General features: G+C 48.8%; 1 protein-coding gene across 3 annotated transcripts in view; it reads right to left on the minus strand.

The window, feature by feature from the left end:
• Positions 1–22190, minus strand: part of NCAPG2 (non-SMC condensin II complex subunit G2) — a 50857-nt gene extending 28667 nt beyond the window's left edge. For 2 of the 3 annotated variants that reach the window (XM_045837785.1, XM_045837784.1), the window contains exons 1-11: positions 22099–22190; positions 20456–20575; positions 15879–16067; positions 15404–15518; positions 13573–13727; positions 12091–12225; positions 9139–9233; positions 5889–5958; positions 3826–3912; positions 1296–1391; positions 598–723 (exon numbers count right to left, since the gene is read on the minus strand). In XM_045837785.1, coding sequence (XP_045693741.1) covers positions 598–723; positions 1296–1391; positions 3826–3912; positions 5889–5958; positions 9139–9233; positions 12091–12225; positions 13573–13727; positions 15404–15518; positions 15879–16067; positions 20456–20533 — 1146 coding nt within the window. In that variant the 5' untranslated portion in view covers positions 20534–20575; positions 22099–22190. Of the gene's footprint in view, positions 1–597; positions 724–1295; positions 1392–3825; positions 3913–5888; positions 5959–9138; positions 9234–12090; positions 12226–13572; positions 13728–15403; positions 15519–15878; positions 16068–20455; positions 20576–21829; positions 22061–22098 lie in introns of those variants that run through there. The other variant, XM_045837786.1, reaches the window with a different exon arrangement.
• Between the last annotated feature and the right edge of the window lie 61 nt (positions 22191–22251).

The following is a 22251-nucleotide window of genomic DNA, read 5'->3' on the forward strand; positions in this document are numbered from 1 at the left end:
CGCCCTGCCCACGGCAGGGCCTCTGAGGCTAGCTCTGCTGCTGTCTGAGGGGCTGTGTAGAGAGGCTCTGTCGTGAAAGAACCTCAACACCCCGTGAAATCCATGTCCCACCCTCATGTCCAGACGTCTCATTTGAAAACTCAGTCATCTGCAGGCACACTCGCATCAGGCAATGCCTCAGGCTTGCCTTAGCCCAGGCTCTGTTTGTGCATGGGACCCACTCCGCGGTGGGCAGCACCACTCTCTTCAAATTCACAGGTGAAAAGTCACAGAAGCGACTTGCCCTAAGTTACACGGCTGTGAAGTGAGAGGTGGGGTCAAACCTGGGGGGGTGTGAACCTGTGTTACACTACCTCTGCTGGGGAGCTGAGAATACACATAAAACATGTATGAAGTAATAAATAATATATTCCAAAGGAGATGAAGGGGAGAGAAAAGGGTCCACAAAGTCACATAAGGCACCGGGGAGAGAACGAACTTCCCTGAAAAATGTCAACATCTAAAAAACTGTGGCAAGTTTTGGGTGGCAGGGCAGATAAAGGGGACCAGGCCAGGCAGAGCTGAAGGTATAAGGAGCTCAACTACGTGAATACGTACATAGAGCTCTTCAAATTGCTTCTGAATTTCACTATCCATTTCGATAGCATTGAAGTTTGGATCCCTAACAGGAAATGCTTCAACGAACAACAGCGCTGCATTTGAGCGGACTTCGGAGTTTCTGGCCTGGAATAATGAAAGAAGGTGGTTTCAGGACCCAAAGAGATGACATTTGAGGACATCAGTATTGAGTTCCTAGAGTAAAGCCCCTGGCATCTCAGCACAGACTTATTGATGAATTAAAGGCAATGGCAACATTTAAACAAACCACACAGTAAAACCTTCCTTAGCTTTAGCCAAACTCAGTTCAGTGTTGATAGATAGAAAAAGACTGTTTGCTTGTTCAACTCCCACCTTGCACTATTAAGGCACAATGACCCCCTCCCCAGTCACAGCAGGGGGTGTTGAGGGACCAAGACACCCAGCCCAGCTCTGCAGACCCCATCCCCTCTGCTGGTTACTGAGCATGACCACTCCCCTTCCTTCTGGGCAGTCAACACTACACCAACTCAGACTCCCAGTTAAATGGGCCTGAGAAATGCTTTTACTAAAAGAATAAAACATTCACCCCAAAATTTCACAAAGCTCCTAGCCCCCAGCCCTCTCTCTACTGCCGCATAGCAATTCTGAAGCAGGGGATCTAGCCTCCCAAGTGAAACCAGCACATCTATACACGAGAGGCCACTGAGCATGTGCACCTTCAACCCCCTCCACAGGAGGGGCTTGTACAACCGGTAGAGCATCTCTTCCACTCCCTGCCGAACTCTCTTTTGTTGGTGAAAGTAACTCAGCACCTAGAGCCAAGAAAAGAAGAAAACAAAGGTAATGTTGCTTTGTAAGCAAGCATCTAAGATCCCGTTTGGAAAAACCCACCCAGAGTGTGGGCTCTCTCCACCACGACAGGCACCCCAGTATGACAGCTCTTCCCCGAGGACGACGAGGCAGAGACGCAGACAGCACACCCGCATGGTGGAGGGCGTGGAGGGAGCTGACAGCACACATGAAGGTCAGCGCCCTCATAATCTTCAGGGTGGAATGGAAAAGGAGTCAGGCCAAGTGGCTTCCACAGCCCGTCCTGGTTCTGAGATGAGCTGGGTATGCCTCTGCTTGGGTCGAAGTGCAGCAGCAGACACCCGACGAACAAGGCCCACGGCGGGCCTCCCAGGCGGTGCCGCTGCTGCACGGCCCTCCCCAGCAGGAGCTGAACGTCCAGCGCAAGTGCCCCCCAAGCCTGGCCGTTCAGGAACAGACGGCTCTCCCACTCATGTTCTGTTCTCCCTTCTCTTCCAGCCAGAATCTTCCCGCCACTCTGCACAGACTCTTATCCCCAACAACAGTCAAGTCTGCCTCACCCCCTGAACTCACAGTTCTAGGGACTAAGATTACACCAGTGACAAAAGGAAAAGAAAGAAAGTAAAACAGGCTATAAAACATCAGCCTATACGTTAAGTGAACTCAAATCAGCTTTACCCCAAAAGAACTACAGCCTGAGGATTATTTTTTCTGGTTGTTCATCTTTATTTAGCAGTTTTTACCGATTGTGATAAGTGATATGAGTCTATAGTTTGTTTTTGTGTATAGTATTATCAAGTTTAGGCATCAGGATATACTTGCTTCACAGAAACTTTTTTTTCCCCCACAAAGACTTTTTTTTTCATTGCTTTTCAGAGAGAGAGGAAGGGAGAAAGGAAGAGGGAGAGAGAAACATTGAGTGGTTGCCTCCTATTTGCTCCCAGACTGGGGTTCAAACCCACAAGTACCCTGACTGGGAACTGAAACCTCAACCTTTCAGTTACAGGACAATGCTCCCAAAACTGAGCCACAATGGCCAGGGCCGTAGAAATATCTTTAAGTAGCTTTATTGATATAATTCACGCACCATAAAAGTCACTCTTTTAAAGTGTACAACTAAGGAGGTTCTAGTGTATTCACGGAATTGTGTGACCATTACTATTATGTAGGTTTAGAAGTTTTCATCAACAATATGGGGGTTTTTACTTTCAAATGACTCTGAAGCATTTCCTGAAGCTTCTTTCAATATATCAATAAAATAATTTATCATATAAATATTTATCCAAAAAAGGATGTGAGGAAAAAACTATGTATTATAAGCAGCAAGAACAGTTACTTAAGAGTCCAGGAATACATTTCATCTGAAAGTACAATCTAATATTCTCCCTTTTCATTCTGTGCAGTTTTCCATAAATTTACCAAACAGCGATGTCCACACTTACACTATCTTAGTGACTGAGACATTGCAGCAGAAAAACCGGGTATGAAAAATAAGTGTCTAGTCATTTGGTAGCAAGAGTGACACGCCCACGTCACTGACCGTGGTTGAACTCCATGCTGTTCCTTAGGACTAAACTGAACCTGCCACACCAAACCACACAGTGACCTGCGGCTTACGGAAGCCAACCTGGGATGGGGGGCAGGGGTTCTCATCTCTGGGCTCTTGATCCTTGGATAATTCAAACTAAACCATCCATCATGTAAAGAAATGTTTTCTTGGGAGGGTAGGCTGGATTAGGAGTAAAAGGGAGAAAACTGTACTTGAACAATGATTAAAATAAAAAAAATGTTTTCTTATCCATTCAAACTTTATATAATTAGTATATTTACATTATACAATTTCACTATTCAAAAAAGTAAAGAGGTAGCTTTTCTCAGTCAGCTGCCCAAAGTAACAATCCCCCCTGCCAGGGTCCCAGGGTCCCCAGATACCTACAGCGGACACGGGCACTGACCCCAAGGCCTTCTTTAGTCAGACTGCTGATGATGTATGGATGGAATTCAGATCTGAGGTCTGAAATGACCTTTCAAACACGAAATTTTACCAAGAGAAACTAATAAAACATTATTCCATTTGATTTGGGGAATACCAAAATGGAAATTTAATGTATGAAAGTAAATAATAAAAATAATCTCAACTATCATCTTTTTCAAAAAAGTGGCAGTGGCAGTTAGAAAGCGATGATTCTGGACATTTTTACATCACAGACTTTAATTAGGGTGGTTTAACTTCAGTTCTGATGTTGAAACAGTATCCCTCTGCTTCCCTAATTAGATCTTTGGGTACAATTGCCAGGCACCAATTTCAAGATTCTGAGAATCTCTACAGCTGAGCTTAACCTCACCTGTACACTGAACAGAAAACAACGGCCTAAAAACGAGAAAGACAAGACACAAGGTGAAGAAGGCACAGCGAGTGCTGAGAGCTCAGCTCACCTCGCGCACTTTGCTGTGCACCGGCGACCTCCGTGGCAGGTGGATCCCGTGGTACATGAGGTCCTGGATGCAGTCGCTTTCGATCACCTGCGAGAACAAGCGTGCTGCAGTGACCCTGGGATGTGTGCGTCCCACAGGCAGACAGCAGGACAGGCAGAGCAGCAGCATGAGCACCGGAGTTTGACCTGTTCATCGTCCATCTCCTGCCATTGGAGCCTCTGTGTCTCAAGTGCACACCTCTCTAATTCTCACCAGAGAGAACACTTGGCCTCCTCGATCTTATTTGATGAAATACTCATTTGTGAGAAATGGCAGTTTAAGCCAGCAGGACTCAGAGACGGAATGAGGCTGGGCTCCCTCGTCTGACAACCTCAGAGCCTCCTGGAACTACACTGACCTACCTCTAAGCGGGTCCAGGATTCCAAACTGACTGCAACAGGGTCTTTTGGGGCTGCCACAGACGGGCAGAGCTGTGCAGGGCGCAGTGTGGGGAGCCAGGGCCCTGAGGTCCTCCAGTGGAGCGACTGAAGCAAGGCCAGTGCCAGGAGCAGCCCAAAGCCCCAGGAACTATCTGGTCTGTTCATCTGGATGCCATGGCTTTAGGGAAGACATAGGGAGAGCTTCCTACTAATATTAAGCTCTTCACCATTATCTTTGAAAATATTTCCTCACCTGAAGCCACTAACAAATCCCAGCAACACCACACGTGGGAGCCACACTCGGCCAGACGTGTGATGAACTGAGATTCGAGGCACCACCCAGCAGGTGTCTGTGCCACAAGCTGAGCCTTCAGAGCCAACAAGCAGAATGCGGGCGCTACAGAACACGGGTGACAGAGAGACCATGAGCCGGTTTCTGCGACACACGATGGCGTAGGGTCACAAATGAAAAGGAGGGCGGGACGGATGCTCTCAGAGGCGTGCTGGGCCCCAATTCCAAAAAAACAATAAGAAGACATTTTGGAAACAAAGCTGAGAAATGTAAATGTGGCTTAATTATTTTTTAAAATTCCCCACAATCGGTAATGTTGCTGCAGACGACGCCAGTGTGGTGTGCCTGTTTGGACAGCACACTGAGGACCAGGCGCTGGTGCGGCCTGTCTGCAGCCTGCTCGACGAACCTGCAGGCAGGGGGCCGGGAGGCAACGAGAACTACAGGTGCTGGTGCTAATTTGGCACAGCTCTAGTCAAACAATTAAGTTCTTAATTATGAATTTCTATTTTTTAAACCACTATTGGAAAAAAGGACAAATATTCCTTCCTGTTGAACAAGTTTCATTCAGTAATGAAACAATGTGAAAAATGCATAACAATGCCCTGATTTTGCCCTTCCCCCCCAAAATTATCACTATAAATCTATTCTAGAAGTTGATAGAAGTAAGTACTTCTCCTAGAAGAAGTCAGTGGTAAACCCTGGTAACATAAACCAAGTTTAAGGGGGGGAGGAGAGCAGGACAGAAACCAGCTCCAAATCCCAGGCACCCTCCCCCTCAGGCTGCCACTGTGCCCCCTCCCACCAACTCAGGGCCCACTCCCCAAAAGAAAAGGCCCCTTTCTGACTTAAAGTAAGAATTTTACTGTCAGTGGAGAAGAAAACACATTTGAGAACCTAGGATAAGAAAAATGTAAGGGATATCAAAAACATTTTCTTTTGATTTTTTCCAGAAGGACCTCTGAATATATGATTGGAATTGTGAGCTATATAGCCATATCTTCATACTATAGATATTGTACTGTCAGTAAAGGTTAGCCATATTCAAATTGAGTGTTTATGTTCTTGAAAACAATGTCACCCAAAGAAGTGACCCAAGTTCCCTGGGCAGCACTGTCCAACAGATAGGTGAGCCACAAATGTCGGTCTAAGTTTTCGAGTGGCCACATGAAAAACAGAAAAGAGAAGCAGGTGTAATTATTCTAATAGTATGTTTTGTTTAACCCAATACATCCAAAACACTGTCAATATGGACAGAGAGCCCCTATACAGATTTTGAATACCTCTTCCATGACTACTTAGAAGGAGAATACAATAAAAGTAAGTGTTAACATTTAATAAAATGAAAATACCTCTAGTATTTTCCCGGAAGCCTTTCTCCAAGCTCTGAAATAAACTTCTGCAATGTGCACCATCAAAGATCTATTTTAAAAAAAAATTTTAAATTTAATGCAAAGAATTATACTTTTTACAGGTATCATTTCAGGTACTCTCTATCCCAGGGAAGAAGAACCTCAGCGGAGAGGAGTGCTTTGCAGAGTAACTGTAGAAATTTGTTAGCTGCGTACAGCAGCAGGTAGTAGAAGGAGAAAGTTTTGAGAAGGGAATTGAATTATCAAACTATTTTCTTCCTTCTCAGTCAAGGCTTCCCCAGAACTTTACTGCTTTCTGTGAAACTATGAGAACATAAGCCTAGAACCAAATTCTTAAACTAAAAAACATTTTAAAACTTTGCAGGCTACTAATTCCCTAAACTAGCAGAGCTGACTTTAGAATCATAGTTCGGACTTGACTGGTTCAGCCCAAATATCCTGCAAACGATGAAGCAGGATGCATTCTAGGGGACAGCAGGAGCTCTGCAGCCAGAGTTTCAGGACAACCCCCACTCGGCTCCGACATAGCTGCTGTGGAGGGAAATTCAGCAACAAGCCCAGCTCCAGAGTCTGAGGGTTCCATTTTAAAAGGCAGCCTAAGAGCCCGGTCGCAGAGCAGATTCAGCACTGGCCCTGGAGCCGGCAGACAGCAGCCCTGTGCCTCGAGCACTCGGCTCTGAGTGGGCCACGGGCTGGTGTGCATCTCTGCACGTTCCCCTGCAGGGCTCTGGCCACCTAGCGACGCGGCTCGGTGCACATGTGGTGAAGGGGGAGCAAACTCAAGGTTCAAACGGGAGCAGACGTGCCAGTGAGACAGGCTTCACTATGACTGAGGCTCACATTTAACTGGTGAATAATTCACCTCTTTAAAGAACTACCACAAATCAGCATCTCAATCTTAGTGTCATTACTGAAAAAGAATGATTTCCTACACAGGGAAAAAAATATCCAGTTACAAAACAGACCATAATAATATAAGAGATAATTTCTAAAGCTTCTGAAAGATCAATATAACTTTCAGAAGTCAGGTCAAATAGAATCTTTCCAAGCCAGGCTAAGATAGCACAAAATATTAGATGTAATACTTACTCCTATTACTTGCAGATGACAAGACAGTGTACATACAAAACCCAGTAAGCTCCACTAAAAAACTACTTGACTCAATAAATGAATTTGGCAAAGTAGCAAGATACAAAGTCAATATTCAGAAATCGATGGAATTTTTATACACCAATAATGAGCTATCAGAAAGACAAATTCGGAAAAAATCCCATATACTGTTGCAACAACAACAACAACAACAACAAATAATAAAGTACCCAGGGATACATTTAAACAGGGAGGTAAAAGGCTTATATTCGGAAAACCACAGGACACTGAAGAAAGAAACTGAGGAAGATACAAATAGAAGCATATACCATGTTCACAGATCGGAAGAATTAAGATCAATAAAATGTCCATACCACCCAAAGCAATCTACAGATTCAACACAATCCCTATTAAAACACCAATGGCATATTTCAGATCTAGAATATTTCAAAAATGTACATGGAACAAAAACAAGACCCCCAATAGCCTTAGTAATCCTGGGAAAGCTGAACCAAGTAGAAGGGATCACAATACCTGATATCAATCTGAATTACAAGGCCACTGCAATCGAAAAAGCCTGGTACTGGCATAAGAACAGACACACAGACCAACGGAACAGAATGGAGAGCCCAGAAATAAACCCACGCCTTCATGGTCAATTAATATTTGACAAAGGGGGCATAAGCATACAGTGGAGTAAAGATGGTCTCTTCAATAGTTGGTGTTGGTAGAACTGGACTGGTACATGCAAAAAAATGAAACTAGACCACCAACTTACACGACACACAGAAATAAACTAAAGATGGATAAAACACTGAAATATATGTCATGACACCACAAAAAATCCTGGAGGAAAACATAGGCAGTAAAATTTCAGATATCTCACATAGCAATATTTTTGCAGATATATCTCCTATGGCAGGGAAAATAAAGGAAAAATAAACAAATGGAACTACATCAAAATAAGAGGCTTCTGCATGGCTAAAGAAAACATCATCAAAATGAAAAGGGAACCCACTGTATGGGAGAACGTAGTTGCCAATGATTAAGCAGACAAGGACACACAGAGGGCCCAGAGACACAGGAAAGGATGCTCAGCATCACCAGTCATCAGAGAGATGCAAATTAAAACCACAATGAGGTATCACCTCACGCAGGTGAGAATGGCCACCAAAAACAAATCAACAACAAATACTGGCGAGGTTGTAGAGAAAAGGGAACCCTAGTGTACTGTTGGTGGGAATGCAGACTGGGGCAGCCACTGTGGAGAACAGTATGGAGTTACCTCAAAAAACTAAAGATGGAACTGCCTTATGACCCAGTGATTCCACTGCTGGGAATATATCCAAAGAAATCTAAAACACTAATTTAAAAGAACCTGAGCGCCCAATGTTCATAGTAGCATTATTTACAATAGCTAAGTGCTGGTTACAGCCATGTGCCCATCAGTAGATGAGTGGATTAAAAAATGGTGGTACAGCCCTGGCTGGTGTGGTTCAGTGGACTGAGTACCAGCCTGTGGACCGAGAGGTCGCTGGCTTGATTCCCAGTCAGGACACAGGCCTGGGTTGCTGGCCAGGTCCCCAGCTAGGGGCAACTGGGGAGGCAATGGATCCATGTATCTCTTGCATATCGATGTTTCTCTCCCTCTCTTTTTATCTCCCTTCCCCTCTCTCTAAAAATAAATAAATAAAATTTTTAAACAACTGGGGTACATTTACACAATGGAACACTACGCAGCAGAAAGAAAGAAGGCGCTCGTCCCCTTCAATACAGCATGGATGGAGCTGGAGAGCACTATGGTAAGTGAGATAAGCCAGTTGATGAGAAACAAATACCACATGATCTCACTTATACGAGGAATCTAATGAACAAAATAAACTAACGAGCAGAATAGAATCTGAGGCACAGAAACAAGGGACAGACTGACAGCTACCGGAATGGGAGGGGGGAGGATGGGGCTGGTTGAAGGAAAGAGATTAGACACAGAACATACACGTACAACCCATGGACATGGACAATGGTGTGGGGACTGACCGAGGGAAGAGGACAGCTGGGGGAGGGGCAAAGGGGGAACATAAAACAACTTTAATAGCCTAAACAATAAAACAAAATTTTAAATATTAAAAAAATTACTTACTTCTGTAATCTTTGTAACTGGTTTTTAATGGTCCCATGGATGATTTTAATAAAACTTGTATTCCAATTAAAGAGAGAACTAAGAAATCTTCTTCCCTATAAATTAAGAAAACAGGATACAATGGTAAAATTGAAACCAAAGAGAAAGTTCCCCGGAAGTAAACAAGCAATCTTGGAATGCTGGAGGGCAAAGGAAGTCCACTTGGAATCAGCAGAAGGGCGCTGAGCTGGGAAAGCAGCGCCTCGCGGTGGGGACGGCAGGGAGACCTCGCAGGGAGAGCGGGTCAGCAGGGCAAGGGTGGGGGACAGCATGCACGCTGAGCTCCTCCCTCGCTAGACCACAGGCAGCAACCACACTGCCCTGCAGGTAAGCGAACTGGTCCATACATCTGGCTTCCATCTGGCTGGCACGGGTGTCTACATAACCTAAGATAGAGAATGCTTGCATCTCGTGTTTTGGGTGGGAATGGAATTCAGCTTTCATTCATTTCATCTTTAATAAACAAGAAAACTGAGGACTTGCAAAGTTAAGAGGCTAAGAAGTTGCCAAGCTAGAATTTTCAAACGCAGACAGGCCCCTAGTACAAATGGCACACCCACACCACACAATGCTAATTCATGTGCACGTTGCTGGATCACACATGAACCTCAAAAGCAAGCACATTCGCCCCCTGCAGAAGGCATACTCACACCTACCAAGGATGTGCCTGGGGAACAGCAGTTCTTCACTGCTTCGCTGCCCACTGGCATGGAATGCCACGAAATGCAACACACTTTCACACAAAGGGCAGCAGAGCCACACATGCAACAGGCCAGTTTTAAAACATCAGTATTTACTGGAAATACCACTAACTTGTTAATAGAGTACAAGATATTTTTGTTTACCCAGAATGACGAAAAGCTGATCTAAGCAAATCAATGATTGATTAGAAAATAAGTTTAGATATTTTCAGTATAAAAGAGCACGTCAGTTAAAAGGAGTCGTAACATTCACAGGTGTATATTCGTGTCTGTGCCACATACTCGCACGCACACACAAGTCAGACAGATGCACTCCACCAACTGCTACCTTCGAGCCAGTGGAAACAAGGTTTATGTGTCTGAACGCACTCCTTACTTCTCTCCTCTCCCCAAATTTCCTAAGTCCTGGAGATTAAAGGCACAGGCTACATGCCCAGCGTCCTTTCAAAGGATGACATGTGACAACAGCAATAAGCCCAGCCAGAGCCCTTCCTGCGAGCTTGGTGCCTGCTGGACACTGTGTATATAGGTTCTCCAGCATCACCTCACAGCGGCTGTCCCCACTTCACAGGAAGAAACACTGAGGCTCAAAGTGATCTCATCAAGGCCGGCCCTTAGGAAGTGCACGGACAGGGATGAGAACACAGCCCTGAGCCCAAAGACGAAGGTCTTGGTCAGTATGGTCAAGACTGGCTGGTGCAGGGCCCTTGCCCCTGGCAGGCTGGGATGGGCGCTGCGGTGAGCGGCAGACCACTGACCAGCCGTGAGGCCTCGGGTGCTTTCTCCAGGCAGGAGCTTCTGAATCGGAGGTCCTCCTCCTCCTCCTCCTCCCCACCCACGTGAGCCTAACAGGCCGGGCGTCCCACACGAAGGCTGCATTCTGCACACAAGCACTTGTCTTCGCACCCCAGCCCGGGAACCCAGTCAAGGCACAACAGACACCTCCAGAAAGACCCAAGACAGCACCATCCCAGAACTATGCAAGACACTCTAATTTTTAATTCTCTGGTAGCTGCATCAATAAAAATGAAAAGGAATAATCTGATTTTAATATATCTATATAAACCAATATATCCAGAATATTACCATTTAAATATACAACAAATATATTAAATTATTAATGGAACATTTTGCATTCTTTTTTCATACTGTTATTTTAAGATTGAGAAAGTATGTGTGGTTTTGCAAAACTTCACCTTGCAGTTTCTGAGGACCTTAATTATTTTTTCTTCTTAATTGAAACCCAAACCTAAAGAAGCTGTCATCTCTGAGCCTTCTCTGTGTCCCTATCCAACAATGTTGACTGGACAAGTGACTTCACCAGCCAGGAGGGACGGAGCTAAGTAGGAGTGCCAGCAGGCCCTTCCCCTCCCTGTTTCCTCCGGCCCCAGAGGTTCGGGCTAGAGCCCCGAGTAGTCGCGAACCAAGCCTGGGCAGGCAGAAGAGCAGACGGGCCCATCCAGCTGTTCAGCATGGGCACACATGGCCACACAGCTGTGGCCCTTCATCCGGGAGCCCACAGGGCAGGAAGGGCCAGCATGTCACACAAACGTTTCAATCAGAGCTTTCCACACAAGACCACTTGTCACAGAGGCTGAGTCTCTCCCACCCACCCCTTAAAAACGCCATTTTAAAATGACGTCTGTGATTTGCTTCAGAAATCCCAGAGTGGGATGGGAGATAGGAGTAGAGAGGAAACTAGAGTGGCCATGTGTTGGTATAATTTACACTAAGTTTTGAATTACTGTGTCTTTTACACTTAAGGCCACGGTATAACTGGCCACACTTCGTGTGCTCAGCAGCCTCGGACAGAGCCCCTCTCCGCACTGACTGGATCGGCAGGAAGAGGAAATCAAGAGCACTGTGTGCTGACAGTTGTGAGTGTGTGCCCACTAACCTAGAGTCAAGCAGAGGGTCTGATCTCACCCACAGGGAAGTGCTTCCTCAGCCTTATTTTTAATCGCTCTTAATTTAAAATGCAGTCACAGTGCCCCCAGGATTAACACAGCCCCGTCACCATCTGATTTAATGAAGAAATAAGCAATGACTCGTAAAATGTTTGCTTAGGACTGCCATGCAGTGAAAACATCGTGCAATAAGCACAACAGCCCTCGACAGCTGAGCCCGGCACTAACAGCAAGCGCGTGAACTTAGAGGAACCATCCACTGAAAAGCAGTTCACTGACAGACCAAAAAAGAAAACCCTATTTACCTCTTCCTTCTTGATATAATTCACACTTATGAAGCACTCCAGCAGCATGTTTTTAATTTCTCTACTTTCCTCCAACTCATAATCAAAGCAATACAAAGCTTGATGAATATGCCAAAGCCGACTTATATCTGCACCCTAAGAATGGGGAAAAAAATGTTAGCTTTTTATAAATAGTAAGGCCACATTTCAAATTAACAATAAGAACATTTTATATCATAAATAATGATAATTCTAGTCAAGAGAAAACAGACTTAAAAGTTTGCAAATGTCACCGGCAACTCTAGAGAACGCTTTTTTGAAACAGGAAAAAGCAACCCGAGGCACAGACACCCAGGCCGCCAGCAGTTCCCACGACCGGGAGGACGCCTGAGTCCGCACTGCCAGCGCACCAGCCGCCAGCCTGTCAGACTACAGAGCAACTGAAACGTGGCCGGTGAGGCAGAGGAACCAAATTTTTCGCTTTCCACACTTTCGATTAAATTTAAATAGCCCCACACGGCTACTGGCTCCTGCAGTGGACAGTGCAGGTGCAGATTAGGGAGATGTGATTTAAAAGCAAAGAAAAACACCCTGGAAAATAGATTTTTAAAAGACAAATCAGTGTGGCCTAAGGATAAATTCTGACTCATACAAGGGCTTCCCAACGGCTCCTAGGGCAGCGGGAAGTGTCGGAGAGCCAGCCGAGGGTCCTGCCACACAGCTGACTGCTCCTTGGAGACTCTCACTCTGATGCAGGCGTGAGTAGGCCTGAACTTTCTGGAATGCTGTTGGCAATGTGCATCAAGGGCTCCAAGTTCAAACTCACTGACCAATGGAGTTCATTTCTAGAAACCTTCCACAAGGAAGGAAAGGTATGAGGTGAGGAACATCAGAGAGAAGTGCCTCATTGTCCCTAAAATAACAATGGCCACCTTAGGTGTTGGAATTCTGGAATTTATCTTCCTTGTTGCCCTTTTCTCCAATCATCCAGTTCTCTAAGATGAACGTAAGTATCTGTTGTTGTCTTGATCAGAGGGAAATGTTCTTTTTCTGGGTTTCTGAACTGCATACCAAAGACCAGAGAATGAGAAACAACCCAGCCTTCAAACACACTGTCCACTGGTGCTCAGGCCCGGCTGGAGTCTCAAACAACCCCCACCACCACCGTCTTGCCACACCCGGAGTGGCACTGCATGGGCTGGAGGGCTCTGCCGGACGACTCCTGCCCCTTCTGTCCTCCTCGGCGCACAGCCCAGCTGGTCCAGACCCGGCGTGGAGCCTGCCTCTGAAGGCCGTCCCAGCGTCCTGTCTCAGGACTGCCGCTCCCCTGCTGCCTGGAGCTCGCACGAGAAGGTGAGGTGGAGCAGTCACCTTGAGGCCGTGACGTGACATGAGGGAAGATGGGGGGGCCACAGGGGTCAGACCACTCACGAGGACACGATTCCTAACTGGTGTGAACTCGCTCACTCTGGAAGTCAAGTGCATGTGAATGAGCACACGTACCGTTTTCGTCTGGAGACTCCTCCTCAGCAGCAAGGTGAACGCGGTCTTCCCCATGTCCTCCTTGGCAGGCAGGCCCTTCTCCCACCACGTGACGCACAGGCCCTGGATGGCGCGCTGCAGCTTTCGTTCAGACTCCGGCAGGGCGTACGAGATACCTGAGAGAGAGCCCGGTCACTGCCCCGCTGGTCAGGGAAACCACCACTGGGTCAGGCTCAACGGTGCAGCCCAGCGACTGTCAACCTTCCTCACTCGTGGCACAAAAACCAATCACTGAAGTTCTGCGGCACACCGAGAATATACTTTTGCCACTCTGACAAAAAAAGTTACAGTTTTGGTTCAGTCACACCAGGAGGACTATTGGTATGTTGGCTGTTGTCATTTTTCAATCTGATAATCTAAGGCAAGAGGCCCGTGCCCCTGACTGGTCAGGTGCTGCCTGTTTTAAAAATGCTTGCAGAGCCCGGTGAAAACCGCTCATCTAGAGTGCTATGACTTCAAGAGGTCTGCTAAGAAATAACAGTTTATGTTTAACTTGCCAAAGATTTATATACGTTATTTATAGGATACAAACGATGGTGATTAGAAAACTGTTTTGCTACTGTTATACAAGCAGAACGGGAAGGCCGAGTGCCAGACCCCAACCGGAGAAGCGGACGCGGAGGCCGTCCAGGGGCAAGGGCACTCACAGCGCGTGACAGCTCACGGCAGCGCTGGGCAGGGTCTGCTGACGGAGAACCCGCTGTGACTGCCCCTCGATGTGCCAGCCTCCAATTCTGGCTCATCGGTGAAATACAGTAAAAGCAACTATTGTAACAAATACAAAAACTACAGTGCTTTTATTAACAGAAGATCTTAATTACTAAAATACGAATAATGCACCCATAATTATAAGCCATAGATAACTGAATGCCATTATACTAAAGTCAAATTCCTGAATTCACGCAAAGTTGGGAACTGCAATATCAGCAGTAATTATGTAACCAAACAGTTACCAGGTACATGGAGAAGGTACAACCAAACTGGCGGTAACATCCACAAAGTCCTTGGGAGCCATTCTGAGACTGCCGAGGGATCACCTCAGAGCAAGAACTCGGAACGCAGGAGCACACCACACAGACACACAGGCTGAGAGATGCTGCGCAGGTGCAGGGGTGGGGCGGCTTTGTTAAGGGGATGCACCCCATGGAGCTCCTCAAAGCCACATGGTGGGGGCACAGGTACATGGGAATTGATTCTTAAAGATCATTAAGTTACTTTTATATCTATAAAATAGCTTTATATAGTATTTTACACTCACATCAGTAATTCAGTCTAGTGTTCCTCCTCAAGTATGACCACAGCCTCACAGTTTAGTTGAACCTTGAAGGTTTAGGGTAGAAAAACTCTAAGAGTCAATAATTATCCCTAAGGTCATGGTTGTAGCACATTTAAAGGAAAAAGTTCAGTGTCACAAACATTTGGTTGAATTTAAACTGTCTGGCAGTAATCACCAGCTGAGAAATTTAGAATCAGGCTGTCTCCCCTGAACAAGCTCTTACGTTGGTCCGGTGGTCACGTGAGACTCCCCTGAGAAGCCCGCACACGGCAGCAGTCAGTTGCTCGGTGCGGCAAACTCGGCGCAGCTGCGAACCCGCACCACCTGCAACGCTAGCCTGCGGCTTGCATCACCTTAGCTACTCAGGACAGCCCTTGCAAGCTCACTCCTCCGCTCCTCTTCTGGCCAAAGCAGTAGCACCTGACTGCACTGCTGGGCCTCAGCACCGCTGCCTCCCACAGAGCGTGGCCGGACGCCCGCCTTCTGCCTGTGCCACACTGCACCGAGTCAGCTTACCATTTAATATAACAGCACATTCCAGTAAGGCCTCATAGTTTTCACTTTCATTTATTACAGACACAGAAGCAAGAATCACAGATGTAACTGCATGGATTATTTCAAGGGTTCTTTTCTGTAAATTAAAAAAACATCAAAGTATGAGTTAAAATCAATGTATAATTCAATTTTTAAAGGAAATGTAAGTTACCAGATTTATAAAAACCAGGCCACACTTCTAGCTTATTCTAAACAGTGAACTGCAGCCGAACACAAACAAGTCAGCTGTCCAAAAAGCAGAGCACCAGAGACTGCCTCCACCGACTGTAGGTTACAGTGGTAGGGTCACCAAAGGGTGAAACTACACTAAACAAGCTTCAAATACTCTTGACTTCTAACTCAAAATTTTTCTTAACTTAAAACAACTATACACAATAAACAAGTACCCTTTAACAAAGAAAAGGGAAACATTCTGTTTCCGAAAGACCCACACTACCGTTTTTGAGCCCTGGTCCATTTCCATGCTGTCTTCGCCCTGGGCTGAGGCGGCCTGCCACCCCTCCACGGGGCTCTCCAACAGCACGTCTGTTAACAGCCTCCGGAGCCTCTGCCACAGCTCTTCCTTCTGCTTCCGTGACAATTCATCCAGCAACTCGCTGAGGCTGAAAGGGTTGGAAGCATCTTCCTGTGAGATAAATAGCAAGCATTACATTTCAAACACAAAATATTAGTTCTGTCCTTTTCATATAGTATGTGAATAAAGGAATATCCTTTTCCTCTGAAAAAAGCTTCCTTTCATAACTTAGGTACAAGTTTAGGTGTTTGGCTATACTTTTCAAAGCCCATCCTACAAGGAAAAGTACACGGGCACCAGGCAGAAAGTAGCAGGTCCCCCCTCCACCTACTCAGCTTGAGCACCCTAGTCTTTGGCGTTTAAAATTGCACCCACTCAGCAAAACCCTCCCTCAAGTCGGCCATCCCCACGTCCACCATGTGCTGGCCTGAGACCAGGCTGCAGAACAGTGCTGCCCCGCTGGCTGACTGCACTTTCGGTTTCTGGTCTCCAGCCACCGTGAGCCCTCCACGCCCACCTTCCATTCAGCTGTAAGCATCACTCTCTCCCATAAGCCAAGAAGCCTACTCCAGAGCCTCTCACTGCCCTTAAAATCGCCAACCCACCACCACTTCCGTCACTATGAGCAGATGACCTCAGCTCCTCTGGGACTTAGCAAATAGAGGCCATTATCCAAGCACAGACCACCCAGCTTAGAGGGACTCCCTGTAGCCAATCTGAGCACCAAACCAGTGACAGTAATGAACATGGGCCATGAACACAGGAAGAATCAGTGGGGCCACAGGGATAATTTGCACATGCACACTCGCATACAGATAACTAGTGCACCGGCACAGTACAGACGGCCAATGGATACATAGAGAAGAAATACAGGGTTGGGGGAAAAAGAACACAAAGTAACAGGGCCTCCACTGGGTGCTCCCGCCAAAACCCATAGGATGAATTTAATCAGATCATTGAACAAATGCAAACAGAAGGATATGCCTCAAAGCAGCTGCCCAGTGTCATGAAAAACAAAGTGAGAGTGAGGAACTCTGGGTTACGGAAAACCAACAGGTGATGACAACTGGATCCAACGTGCGATACCAAACATGTGCTGCAGGTAACGGTGTGAAATTTCCCGAGTTTGAGGATTTCATTGTGATTACATGAGAATAATTTTGTTCTAGGAAAAGGTTCATGGAAATATTTAGGGGTAATGAAACACAACGCTTGCAACTGACCCTCAGATGACTCAAGAAGAATGTGTAAGTACGAAGAACCACAGAAGAATGCAGCCAAGCAGAGAGTGGGGCACTCCGGGTTCCTCTGCACAGTCCTCAGCTTCTCCTGCAGGGCTCCTTCTCTGCTCCAAGTCCCACACCCCTCCTCTCGCCGAGTCCACTCCTGAGCTGTCCAGGTGCACCCAGCCTCCGATCTTTGTGTCCCCCAACCTCCCCACAGCTCACTCAGGTCTCTGGCCAAAGCCACCTGTCACTCCCACCCTCTACCCTTGTTTCACTGGGGCACACACCTGTCTTGTTCCTCCACCCTAGAGCGTCAACTCCACCAGGGCAGAGGCTTTGCTCTGTGTGTGCTGGACCGCAGTCCCCACCAGAGCAGAGCAGGGCATAGGGAAGACACTCAAGGCATAGTAAGTAGATAAACTCCCCTCAGTCCAGAGCCCTCCTACTCCCCACACTGGTCAGTTCTGCCCCATCACTCTTGCTTTGAAATGTAAATGTATTCCAACACAATCAATTCACAAGGGGATAATTCAAGCAAAAGGCAAATTTCTGGTTTGCTTATGTGGGATTTAGTCACCAGGTAAGTTCAGAAAATTGCACCTGCTGGGCAGAGCCACAAAATCACATAAATTAACACCCCCACCCCCTAGACACCTGCCAGCTCCCGGGACCTCACAGGAGGTGTGAGCAACACCGTCCTCCACTGCACTGCGTGCTCCCGCCAGCTCCCCCCACGGTGACCTCCCAGCGCAGGCCTCTCTTCATTGTGCCCGCCCTCCCAGCCACTTTTACACTTGTCTTCTCTGTGCCTGCTCACACTCAGACTCTCTCTCTCTCTCTCTCTCTCTCACACACACACACACACACACACACACACACACACGAGTCCGCAGGTGGGGTCCCAGGGAGCACAGCCACCCATTTCCACCAGCAAACTTCAGATCTTTGTCAAGGAAAAGTGTCCTATTTACTGTGGTATTTACGTACCTCCTAGTGATTCCATGAGCATAAAACCGTTCCTTTCTCATTAGATCCCTACTTCTTTTTAACACGTCACTGGTGAGGTTCTTGAGGGTCCCACCCCGAAGCCCATCGCCCCCACAGCCCTCTGGCTCTCACTGCCCAGCTGCAGAGCAGTGGTTTTCAGGACCGCACGCGTCGCTCACGCTGCAGCGGAACCCACGGGAACTGGGGAGCCCACCAGCAGGCTTCCACCTGACTCAAAACAAGTCCTTTCTTCAGTTCTCGGCCAGGCCGACCACGTGAAACTGCGGTAGTTCACTCCTCTGACCTCCGAGGTGGCACTTCCCACAACTACCTCGACACCACCGAGCGGTGTGCAACCTGCACGCCTTCATTTCCGTGTTTTCACGTTTACATGCTGACCCAGGTGCCAAGGCGAGCGTCAGTAAACCCCGCTCCTCCTAAGCTGACGCTGACGGCTCGGGGACAGTGCTGACGCAGCCTCCACGAGCACAGCGGTCTGCAGCCGAGCAGCGGGAACAGCTCAGGGGCCGTGGCACGGGGTGTGCACCGGCAGCTGGAAGGAGCGAGTGCACCTCCACCGACGCCTCGGCAGCATGACACCAGGGAGGCCTGCGGTGACTGTGCCACCCAAATGCCGCTAGTTTTTGCCCTTAGATTTTAAATTAATATTGGCGTGGCTTCACATCAACTTAGTTTGTGGTTTTAGTTAGCACTACAGTACACTGCTTGCGACAGCCACCCGGGACTGTAAAGCACTCGCGTGCTGCACGTCTCTGAGCCCGACACTCACGTGACTCCACACTTTCCCTTACAGACACCTCCAGGATGAGGCGCTGCCTACAGTTTCTGCCAGTTATTTTTAAGTTCACTGAACACTGTTTTATAATACAAAATCATATTATTAGCTCATTTCTTTTAAGAAGAAAAATAACTTCATGCATGTTGCTAGCAACAGATTTATTAGGTTCCTCTCTAATTCTGAGTCGTCACTAATCTGATTTTCACACGTGACCACGAGCCAAGCACCCGTCTTCTGCCCAAGGTCGCAGTATCTGGAGTCAGTGCCCGAGGCGCCGGGGTTCCTCCGGGTCCTGCGCTGGGCTCCTTTTCTTTTATCCCAGCACGCAGGCACGCCCCACACTCCCACGACTAACCTTCTGTTGGAGCTGGTGACACCCAAGTCTGTCTCCAGCCCAGACCTCGCCTGGGCTTCAGACATACCTGCCATCTGCCTACGGAACGTGTCTTGTGTACATTCCCCTGGTAACCATTCCACACGTCCAAGTCCAAAACTGAGCCATCCCCCCCGCCCAAAACCTGCCTCTGCCCACGTACAAGATTTCAAGACCTCGCTGAATGGCTCTACGGTTAGAAACCAGAGGCCCTCCTGGGACCTCCGCTGGCCTGTGTCCCATCAATCCATGGTGCCGGCACGCCCCACCGGCCAGCTCACACGACACCCACACCTTCCCATTTCCACATCCCAATTCCACCACCACGAGGAAGGGCTCGGCCTCTGCCCCGCTCTCGGCCTCTCGTGGACCTCTCTTCCATCTGTTTCCCTCGTGCAGCCAAAGAGGTACTTCCAAAGGGCAGCTCTGGCTTTTCTGTGTCTCTCCCTTCCCGCCCCACTCGCTTTCTCTCCCTCTTTGTTCTCTTGCAGGCGAGGCACTAGAGCCGCCATGCCTCTCAGGACAGGTGCAGCCTCGACACCTTCCCAGGGTAAAGAAAGCCAGGGCTCAGCCCTTGCCCTCCTCCTCACCCCACACTTCTACCCCCTACCCCTGCCGAACCTTCACGCTCAAACGCAACATGCCTTTCACCTGCTGACTTCTATGGACCTTCCAGAGCTTAGCTCCCACGGCCTTTGTGTGCGGATGGGAAGCAGTCCATGGCTGGGTTTGCCCCCTGCCCCGCCCTTGCCCCCTTCTCTGCTGTATGTCCATGCCTAGACCCACAACTCTGCAAATGACCTGAGGAAAAAAGAAACGTCTTGTCTTCTTCAGTGTGCCACCAAGCACGCGGAAAAGAGCAATGAAAGCTTACTAAGGAGACAGAAGCACAGTGCACCGTCTCACTTAGCACCTTTACAGCCTCGCTCTTAACAGAAAGCAGGAAAGGCAGTTTGTGGGCAGTCGTCCATCAGCAGGTCTGTATTCACACAGTTTATTTTCTTACACTTGGTCCCTCAGGATTCACGGAGATATTTCATTTATGAACATAATTTTAGAAAAATGTTTTACATTAACAGTCAAAGTCACAACAAAGCTAAACAATAAAACTTACATCAAGTTGAATAAACTGCAAAAATTCTCCGATCAGGTCCTTAGACACTGCCTGAACAAATACTTCGCGTTTTTCCATGACAGATGAAACTGTGTCCCCTCCGGCATTTAGTCTGTAACCCTAGTGGAAAGCACAAGCACAGGAAACTTGCATTTGCAAATGTATCTTCTCCAAGATGTCATTTGGTACCAACACCCAAAACTGCAAACAAATCCCTCTACCACTTACGGTGGGCAGTTTCCAACAGTATTCTGACACAGAACAAGTTATATATAGAAAATAAGTGTCTTATTTTCATAGCATCAACATGACACTGAGTGACTACCGGCTGTTAAGGAAACTGCCTGTAAAGGAGCAGGATGCCCCTCAGACCCAGCCCGGTCCTCTGCAGCGGGCGCCTACACGGCAGACTGCTTGCGGGGAGCCCTGAAGACCTCCGACACCCCCGCTTGTTTTCCACTGTGGCGCCCCGTCGCCTGGGAGCTCGTTAGCAGGAGCACAGGCGCGCCCAGCCAGCGCGCAGCTCCCACCCCAGGGAGCCGGCCAGGAGGTTTGACTCATCACCTCCTGTTTCCAGGGACACCACCTGCGCTAGTGGGGCCCCCCGGTGAGAGGTGCCCCCCAAGGACAAAGTCAGAGCCAGAAGGTGGGACATGCAGGGCTGGGTTTTTCGTCGTCTGCATGGAAAAAGGCAGGTAAGTTATGACTATTACAGCAGCTGTAGCAACTGCAAAGACGGCCCCGGTGGCACCACCAGCCTACTTTCGTGCGCCTCCTATTTGCAACAGGACTCCTTCCTTAAGAAATGTATTAAACGGAAACCTGTTCCGTTGTACACGGAGCAATATGGAAAACCACTGGTACCAAAGGCAATAATCAGGGGGACGAGGAGCCACGTCAAACACTGGGCCCCAGATCGCACCAACCGGAGGAGAAAGTAACCTCCCCACGTAGACGCCAGCGAGGTCGGGCGCCTCCGCGCTCAGCTCGCGGGGCTCGGAGCGAACTTCCTCCAGCCAAGCAGGGGAGGCGCCCGCGGCTGATGACTAACAGTGGCTGATACCAACTCCCGGCTCGGAGAACAACACGCCGAAAGATGCGACCGAGCACGAGGAATCGAGCCTTCACCGGCGAGCCCCTCGCGGAGAGCGCGCAGCCCCCGTCCCGGCCGAGGGCCCTGCACCGCCCGCGCGGTGATGGGGAGCGTCTGGCCTTGGGCCGCCAGCCCCGCGAGCGGCCGAGCGGCGCGGGTCTCTCCGAGCGCGGACCTGGGCGGCTCCCCAGCGCTCCCCGTCCCGCACGCGACGTCGGGCACCACCTGCGGGGGGCGCCCCAGCCTCCCGGGCACAGAGCCCACCCCGGCAAGCCGTTCACCTCAGGACGGAGATGCCTGACAGCGGGTTCCCCCGAGCACAAAGCGGGGCGGGTCCTCTCCGGGACAGTCCCGGGGGAAGGCTGGGGAGTCGTGCGCCCAGGCACCTGTGCCCGCCTCTGTCGCGCCTCCTCAGAGACGCCGGCCGGGCCAAGGGTTCGGACGCGGCCCACGCCGGGCGCGCGGTGTAGGACGCTCGACCCGCCCCACCCCCGCCGTTTCCCGGCCCCTGGCCCCGAGCCCTTGGCGGCCCGGCACTCCCGGAGCTCACCTCGTCCTCGGGAACCGCCGTTTCCCGCGCTCGGACCAGATTCAAAACCGCCCGCCCGCGCGCGCGACGCACTCCTCTCGCCCGCGCGTCACCAGGCATCGCTCTCGCGAGAGCCGGGCGCACTAGGGTGGGGCCACTTGAGAGCGCACGCCT

This window comes from Phyllostomus hastatus, unplaced genomic scaffold (assembly GCF_019186645.2).
Source record: "Phyllostomus hastatus isolate PE091 unplaced genomic scaffold, TTU_PhHast_1.1 phas_contig_244, whole genome shotgun sequence".
NCBI classification, from domain to species: Eukaryota; Metazoa; Chordata; class Mammalia; order Chiroptera; family Phyllostomidae; genus Phyllostomus; species Phyllostomus hastatus.